Raw genomic sequence first — 9,241 nt, forward strand, 5'->3', positions numbered from 1 at the left:
TTAAAGAAGAATTTGAAGAATTTCAAAAGTCAAGTTTTAAAGAGGAATGGACAATAAATACTTCATTTTTGCAGTATTTTATATTAATTATATAAGAATATTTTTGATTATTTAGATAAAGGTATTTGAGGAAATTATTGTTTAATTAAACCATGAATGATTATATATATATGTGTGTGTGTGTGTGTGAGTGTTGAACTATATAAGTGTTATGGTTCAAGCAAATTTTGTAAATAAAAAAATTATAAATTATAATTTAAGCATATATTTTATTATTTTTATTTTTTCAAAATATTTTATATATTTTTAATTTATATAATTATATATATATATATATATATATATATATAGCCCCAAGGGTTAGCTCAGTTGGTCAAAAACCAAACCGTGCCTCGCCATCGGGAGGTCACAGGGTCGAATCCACCCGAAGCCCTTGGGGTCAGGGCTTGCAGTAGGCCAAGGGGCGATTTAGCCCAGCTATCACCCAGAATTTTCCGTGGACGTAGCGATCACTCACTAACCAGGGTGCTCGTGAACCACATGCAAATATATATATATATATATATATATATATATATATATATATATAACACTTTTTAATATTTATTAACATTTTATGCTGCACAAATATTTACTTTGTTGCGAAATTTTACTTATTACTTCAATTTCTTACTTTTTTTTAACATAGATTGTTAAAGAATTAAGGTTGAGAAGCCACAACATATCTTGTTATTTATTTATTAAAGAATTTAAACAATTTGTCAAAGAACTTAAAGAAATAGTTAAATAACTCCTAAGAGAGTTACAAACAATTTCTCATTTGTTTCCTCAAAAAGGAAAAGAGACAGAATCCCAAGGGGTTTTTTTGGGAAAAAGACAAATGAAAGAACACAGACATTATGCTGCCTAGATTTTCCTTGAGCTGGACAAAAGTAACCAGTGGGAAAACTGTGGACTATAGTCGAAAGGGTATGTGACTTGAGGCTAGACCGTGGTCTTGATGCCCAAGATACCAGACTGTATCTGATTTGTTGACTGTCAGGAGTAGGAAGAGCTCGAAGGGGGATTCTGGACATAATTGCCAGATCCGTGGCTAGGTGGTGAGACCTTCCAAGAAAAGGAAATACTTTCACGGTTATCAATACAATAGAGGCATATAAGTAGTATATTCTGTGCTTGGTAATCATTAATTGAAAGGAGTTATTAATGTTTAGTAATAGATAAACAACAAAAGAACAGAGTACTAGAGACAATCTGTCATTTTGTATTGTTAAATGTATTCTGTCATTTTATACTGCTAGTTATATCCTATCCTTTTTTATACATCGACGAATAATAGTGATGGAATGCCTGTAACTTTACCTCTCTAGAAAATAAACCATAATCATTTCAGAATACTAACACACCAGCAATTTAGAGAAGTCAACAAAGGAACAATCTATGGCTTTCAGAACAATTATTAGGTTTATATTCGAAACTATGATATGCGTCTTATATAGTTAAGTACACGTTAAAATAAACTCACTGCATATATTTTGGAACCATAAAACTTTTAGTAGACACGATAACAATACATCTAAATAACAATATCTCCGAATAAATTATGTCCTTAATAGTTAAATGCAAATGAAAGCGAAAATTGCATTCATGAAATCGTCACATACAAAATGATAGAGGCGGTCCGTAAGGGTTCTTTGTGGCTCTCGGTCAAGTTACGGAGGAACAACCGTGAACCAACCGCCCAAGCTTATGCCCAATTTTCAACCATTAAAGATGAGAACCTTCGATTTAGAAAAACCATATCATGAACACTGTGCATATTCGACCAAAATAAAAGATCTTATACAATGAAGGGAGTCGATAAACTGAAACAAAGAAAATAAAATCCGGATTATAGAATTGTTATTAGTTTACAGACACAGATATAGAACTAAAATAACCAAAGTGGGATTAAACCCTTAAATAAGTCCATTTCACATCAACACAGAGAGTTGTTCCACTTCCACATAAATAATACTTAAACCCTCATTCATTCTGTTATATCGACTAAAAATATAACTCGGCTTGAGACATGGCACGAAAATCTAAAGGCGACAAGATGAAACAATTTCTCATTCAATCAAAATTTGGGATTATCTTTTAGGTGGAAAGTTTTCCAGAGAGCTTGATGAAAGACCAACCTGTAAAAGATGACGAAAATTGGTATAAGGAAGCCCAACACACCCCGAACCTTCTGGAAACACATCTGCAGAACCTTACCTACACTCACAAAACACCAAAATTAAACCCTAAAACAAATTTGGATTTAGCATTCAATAGAGGAAAATGTTTAGGGGTTCTTTCGTACCTGAAATGGAGAAATTTTGGACGGAGGGAGGTGAAAAGCACCTAGAAACCCTGCAACCATCAGTAGTGGCTCTCAATAGTCAAAAAAATAAATGAAAGTATTCCTACAGCTTTCCCGGGTCATTACCTCCAGAATGTCGTAGGTTTCCCAACCTCTTCTCCCCTTGAGCGAGCGAACCATCAAAAGAAATCAAGTCATCTGCATGCCGAGAGCCGAATAAGCTTAAATGGAATGTTTCGTGGTGAAAGTAGAAGTACTAGAAGAGGTTTAGCAAACCAAACTTACAATGAGGTACCTGGATGTTTGATGGACCCGTTGAGACAAGGAGATCGAGCTGCACCACCATTCTCCATCAAAAATCTACAGTCAAGTTGTAGAGCTGAGCTACAGCCTCCTCTTGCATTACCCAAGTGAAAAATCGTTTACAACAAACCCAAAGCTTTCATAGTGAGAATTCCTAGAGCTTAAGAACCGTAGATCATTACCCGATCCTACGATGTATAGTGTGCCAAGTGTTTCCGCAAGCCAGACCCATTTGCCGAGTCCAATCAGTCATTAATCGATAGAGCTGCAAGTGTCGGCCTGAATTACGGTTCACCTCTGCCTTAATGCATTGCGTGTAGCGAGAAGCGTGATAACGAAGAGTATTCCAAGGGTAGATTAGGTGTGGATATGGAGGACAGTGTATTAAATGCATCTTAAAACCCATTGCATGAACCGAAACCTTTAAACGTGATATTTACTTCATAGTAAGGTTAAAGTGTATAAAGTTAAAAATATTTGTTTTCATGTGTTATGTTGTTACATTTTCTTAAAGGTATCAATAACTTGTATTATTTAAAAAATTATAAAACCAAAAATAAATATAATATTTATATAAACCTTGTATTTTTTTATTAACTTAATAAAAAAATTAAATTAAAATATATATTATAAAAAATAATCTACCATTTGCTTTCAGGTCCTTTATTTAGTCTTTTAAATACATTTCATTCCTTTAAAAAAAATTAGTGAATTAGAGTAAAAAAAAGTATGGATAGAGTGAGAATAATTGTTAATAAGAAGATATAAAATTTAGATAAGAAACGATATATAATTAGGTATTTGGTTTGATGGTTGTTATATATATTCTTGGTGTTATATTGGTATCTAAAAAGCTTGATCTTAGGTCTTGCCCAAATTACTCTAGCAAGTTACAGATTCACCATAATTAAAAGAAAAAAAAATTATTACTTTCATGCCTTCAAAATAGAAAAAGTTATTTATTAACTAGGCTTAGATAGTGGATCATATTAGATGTACGAAAAAATATATAAAATAATGTGTTGTTAGTGAGATATTGTATGGTTAGTCATATGTAGGCATCAAGGAATATTTAAATTAATATACGATATGTACATCATGTGACCTCTCTCTCTCTCTCTCTATATATATATATATATATATAGTGTTAAATTGAAATATATATTTGTGTGTGTGTTTACATATAGCACATGTGACAGTATATTCTCGATATTTGTTCTGCAAGTTAAGCCTCCTAAATAGTTATCACTACCCTTCATATAGCCAAATTATATTCATTTCTATATATTGTCCATGAACAAAATATAATAGAATCAAACATGCCATGGTAATTTGTCTTGGTATGCAATCCCATCATCAAAATTTTTTTACAAAAATGAACAAGAAAAAATATATAGAGTTTCCATGTAAGCAATAGTGCATATTCCACTTGGATATTCCCCGAACTATGGAATTTTTCATTGTAAAAGGCATAGTAAAAAAAAATCCCTAAGTGGTTTGTTGGTATCATCCCAAGACCCCTTTTTCCTCCTAAAAACATGTCATTTACCCATTCCTTTTCATCATATATTCCTTAGAATCCTTGAAAATTAATTATTAATAGTCTTATAGTTATTAAAATGCATAGAAATTGATTTAGGAATCTTATGTTGAAGAATTAGAAGTTTTTGGTGAAATGGTTACAGGAAGTTTCAACATCCTGTAATCCTCTCATTGTTTGACATGTGTCACAGCAGCTGGACTAGAGCGAAAGGCATGGATGAAAAATAGAATGTCCAAGGATGGACAAACACCTATCATACAGCCGAATCGACCCTCCTACATGCGCGTTCAACTCGGGTCAAAGCATGGCACACTGGCGACAAAGGCAGAAACATCAGCTCATTCTATCTTGATTTAGTTTTTGTTCTTTTTGAAATCAGTTAGGATAGAAACATTTTGAAAAAGCTCGATGTAATAAAAGCGGCAACAACCGAATTCCGAATGTACATTCATTAATGACATGGTTATGTAAATACAGTCCGAGTAATGGATAGAAGGTTAATCGTTGTATCATCCTAAAAACTCTGTTTTTGAACTTAATACTAAGAACCAGTTACAGTTCCGATTTGTGTCTCGTATATTGATTTGATAGCCGGTCGAATATAGTCCAGTGTACCTCTGGAACGCGGACGGGCCCTGCGTTCAACCGGTATACTGTTCTTTTCTATTTTATTTACACTTAGGTTATCGTATGGTTTGATTTCGATTTCAATAAGTCTTATATGGTTTGCACAGCAGTTACAATTACTTGGGTTTCGATTTCCATAGCTTTTGATTTCCATTGAATGTATATGGTTTGCGCTTATGGTTGGTTTGCGTTTATGGTAATGCTGGACAGTCATCACTGAGATCTGGAAGGGCGTCCTGTAAGGGATTCGATCCCTGTGTGTCTTTTCAAAGCACTGTCATAAACTTTGTTTTCATTTCACAATTCATTTATGATCTCTGTATATTTTGATATTGTATAAATGTTAGCGAATGTTGGGTGTTTACTGAACAAGGGTTTTATGTGTAATATCTTTGTAAGGAGATTAAGATCATTGTTGCAGTGATACACAGTGTTTAGTTTCAGTGTGTGATTTGGTAAATGCATTTAATGATAGCATTGTAATCAGGTATATTAGCAGAGTGACCTGAGTGTTTGGATGATAGGTGACATATTCCAGTCTTCCGTAAAGAAGCCCTGTGACCTACATCATAACCACTTAGCCAACAATCCTTTATGTCTATATACTTTAGACGCATGCCTCTAAGCTTACGCATCCTGGTCGATAATTAATATAGTCTAGTCTAGTACCCTAGCTAGAACACTACATTTTGGCGCCGTTGCCGGGGAGGCGTACTTAAAGGATTCAAACAAAAAGAAAAAAATTTCAACACACAAAAATAAACAAAAACACAGTTAGAAATCATGTTCATTTATGCCTAGATTTAGAGACAGTCAAGGGAGATTTGTAAAAACCCCCCACCATCTAAAAACTAACCCATCATCATCAGGAGCAGACTCTCTAGGGAATACAACACCAGTTGAGGAAGTTATCCAGACATTGGCAGAAAAATTTTATTCAGGACAGGAACTTACTCTTATTGAGAGGGAAACTTTATTCACACATAAATCGCAGAAGAAGCACTTTCCTAAACCTTCTACACAAGGAGAAAGTAGTACAGTTACCGAACAATCTTCCTTCCTCCTTTTTCCACCAAGTGACACTGACACAGAGAGACCAATTAGAATGGCTGAGGAAGGATCTGGCTCAGTACCACGCCAAGGAGATGAAGAGGAGTCAACTTTTAAGTTCCCTATACATGAACCACAGGAGGATGAGGAGATCAAAATGAAAAACATACCCCCATCCGTGCTACCAAATTTCTATGGTATGGCTTCGGAGGATCCGGACTCTTTCTTGTTCGAGTTTGACATTGTATGTCGAACTTATGGCTATACAGATGATGCCCATAGGCTTAGATTGTTCCCAGCCACACTAAAGGCATCAGCCTTGAAATGGTTCATGGGGCTTGGTGAGCATGCTATAGTTGATTGGGATGGTATGAGGAGAATATTTCTTAGGAAATATCAGCCTTATTGCAGATCCAAAGAATCTAAAGATGATATCTTTAGAATGAGTCAGCAAGAGGATGAAACCTTAGAGGAATATTTAGAACGGTTTGTCTATAACTTACAAAAATCTAAACACCGAACTATGCCTCCTGATCTGGTCCGCACAATATTCTTGAAAGGTATCCGAGAGGAATACATGGATGATCTCAACTTAATGGGTAAAGGTGACATTTCTGCCTTACCCTTTGAAGAAATCGCTGAGTTGTGCGAAAAGTATTCAAGGAGTAAAGCTAAAATGGGAAAGAGAAGCATGTCATCAAGGGTCACAAAATCTGCCTCTGCAAGTGTTACAAGGGCCGAAATAAGGAATCTTTTAGAAGAGTTTAAAACAGATTTGTTAAGCACTCTAGGGAACCAAATTGATACTTTAAAAGCCAAGAAGAAACAAGAAGATGAAGATCATATCATGGCTATTTTCTGCCCAAAGTGCCGAAAGAAACATGCATTAAAAGATTGCCCTCTAGAGAATATCCAAGTTTGTGCTTTCTGTACTGAACATCATGATATGTTTAACTGTCCTAAAGTTAAATTTTTGCAGAACTGTAATATGGTAGCCAATGCAGAGATGGAAAACGTGTATTACATGGGCACAAAGCGACCATGGCAGCCACGGCCAGCAACCCAAGGTATGTTTCCAAATCAAAATCTGCAATTTCCTATGAATGATCAAATGTATGCACAAAACTCATGGAATGTACCCATGCCATGGCAGCAACCACAAAACCAACCACAACACCAATGGAGACCGTCTCAACAGTACTCCCAATCTTATCATACATATCCTCAATCATACCCACCTTACTCACAACCATATCAACAATACCAATAGCCGTATCCATCACAATCTCAACCATATCAGCAGTATCCTCAGCAAGTTGTCTATCAGCCCCAACTTCCTCAACAAGCTCTGCCTGCTCCTCCACCAATAAATGCACCACAGCTACAATTTCCAGCTAACTCACAACCTCCCAGACCCACTCAAATTCCTGCTCAAACTGTCCCAAATCCGAATAATAGAGCAGAGAGGCCAGCCTACAATGTAGAAGAAGAAACCTCATATTCCACACTGCCTTTGCAAAACATTAATTTGAGGTCTGGTAGGGTGCTCAAAAAAGATTCTCCAATAACAGATAAGCAAGAAGAAAACTTAGAAAAGGAAAATGAAATGACAAATACAACAAAACCAATCAATGATACCAAAGAGAAACAGATGCAACCACTGCATCCACCTTTTCCAGACCGATTGGTCCAAGTAAAACCACCACTGTCTACACCACAATTTGATGTCTTAGATGAACTTAAAAATGTCTACATAAAAATCCCACTGCTGCAAGCTATAAAAGACATTCCTATTTATACCAAAGCCATCAAAGACATGTGCCTTAAGAAGCCTGCTAGGAAAAGACTTGATCCTCAAACCATTCATGTTTTAGGAAATTTAGCAGGCCTTATGACGAATACCATCTCCATGGAGAAGTATGTTGATCCTCGCATTCCCAAAGTGACCACCATCATTAACAACATACGGATTCCAAACACTTTGATAGATCTTGGAGCCGCAATTAATGTCATGACTCTTGAAACCATGAGAACACTCCAGCTCATGAATTTGCAACATACCATGATTGTTCTAGAACTAGCTGATAGGTCCAAAGTCATTCCTGAAGGGATTTTGGAAGACATCATTGTCTCACTAGACTCTTGGGAGTATCCAGTGGATTTCCTAGTCCTTCAACCCAAATCCAATTTATGAGGACACCCTATCATCCTAGGTAGACCATGGTTAGTGACTGCTGATGCATTTATAGGATGTCGATCAGGCCACATGATCATTTCAAGGGGGACCGAAAGAAAACAACTCACCCTTTATCCATCGGCACAATCACCAGCAGTAACACATAACTTGTGGCTTGATGATAAATTTAATGATAAAGAAGAAGTACAATCTGTTTTTAGCATTGACCAAATCTATGATTTCCAGGAAGACAATAATGATTTGGTAGAATTATTTCTTTCTCAACCTGATATGTCTGAAAATTTGAGAAATGAACAATATCATGCTGCAGATTTACTTTTGGCTCAAAACTTTCAAGAAACATGCTCTATCCAATCATTGCAAACTACATTTCACGACATTTTTCCAGTTCAATCCATCACCAATACACAGAGTCAGATCATAGAGATCAGTCCAGGGAAAACTCTGAACATAGGCAACCACCTAGACTCATCTCAACAAGAGAAATTGATTAAACTCTTGAGAAAATACCAAAAAGCCTTTGCTTGGGACTACACCGATATGCATGGGATTCACCCCGACACATGCACTAACCACATCTATACAGATAGCACCATTAAACTAGTGAGGCAACCACAGAGAAGAATGAACCCCATGCTCCAAGATATTGTCAGAGAGGAGTTGCAAAAACTTTTGAGAGTTAATTTTATATATCCTATATCTGACAGTCAGTGGGTATCCCCATTGGTGATAGTGCCCAAGAAAAATGGTAAGTGGCGCATTTGTGTTGATTACAGACAGCTGAACAAAGCAACGCTCAAAGACTACTTCCCACTGCCATTTATTGATCAAGTGTTAGACACCCTAGCTGGCAAATCATCATTTTCTTTTCTTGATGGTTTCAGTGGCTACAACCAGATCAGGATAGCCTCTGAAGACCAGGACAAAACCACATTCACCTGTCCTTGGGGGACCTATGCCTACAATGTTTTTCCATTTGGACTTTGTAACGCACCAGCTACATTTCAGAGAGCTGTGTTAGCTATTTTCGCTGATTTAATTCATGATTGTGTTGAAGTCTACATGGATGATTTTTTAGTATATGGCAATTCATTCGAACATGCATTAGAAAATCTTGAGAGAGTTTTGAAAAGATGTATTGAAGCTAACCTGTCCCTCAGCAATGAAAAGTGCT

The 9,241-nt window shown here is 36.1% G+C and overlaps 1 protein-coding gene across 4 annotated transcripts; it reads right to left on the minus strand.

Annotated features, from left to right (window-relative positions):
- Positions 1-1,597: 1,597 nt before the first annotated feature.
- LOC149259731 (uncharacterized) lies at positions 1,598-2,990 on the minus strand. Of its 4 annotated transcripts, XM_089376877.1 has the most exons (5): positions 2,633-2,990; positions 2,474-2,545; positions 2,348-2,397; positions 2,181-2,259; positions 1,598-1,781 (listed from the first exon to the last, which is right to left on the minus strand). In XM_089376877.1, exons 1-5 carry the CDS (start codon positions 2,691-2,693, stop codon positions 1,768-1,770), a joined length of 276 nt encoding a protein of 91 aa, XP_089233003.1. In that variant the 5' UTR covers positions 2,694-2,990; the 3' UTR covers positions 1,598-1,767. The 4 variants fall into 4 exon arrangements, with proteins under 4 accessions (XP_089233003.1, XP_089232999.1, XP_089233008.1 ...); XM_089376873.1 differs by lacking the exon at positions 1,598-1,781 and having other exon boundaries at positions 1,831-2,259; positions 2,643-2,990; XM_089376882.1 differs by lacking the exons at positions 1,598-1,781; positions 2,181-2,259 and adding an exon at positions 1,831-2,180.
- Between the last annotated feature and the right edge of the window lie 6,251 nt (positions 2,991-9,241).

Source organism: Pinus tabuliformis, chromosome 6 (genome assembly GCF_031772625.1).
Source record: "Pinus tabuliformis cultivar Carrire ecotype Pingquan chromosome 6, CPIR1, whole genome shotgun sequence".
NCBI lineage: Eukaryota > Viridiplantae > Streptophyta > Pinopsida > Pinales > Pinaceae > Pinus > Pinus tabuliformis.

Excerpts from the sequence above, each read along its gene's own strand:
- LOC149259731 (XM_089376869.1), bottom strand. The coding sequence starts at position 2,693 with ATGGTGGTGCAGCTCGATCTCCTTGTCTCAACGGGTCCATCAAACATC. Across the intron at positions 2,546-2,632 it reads AAACATCCAGGTACCTCATT|ATGACTTGATTTCTTTTGAT; the intron begins GTAAGTTTGGTT and ends CTCGGCATGCAG. Across the intron at positions 2,260-2,347 it reads CCAAAATTTCTCCATTTCAG|GTAAGGTTCTGCAGATGTGT; the intron begins GTACGAAAGAAC and ends TTGTGAGTGTAG.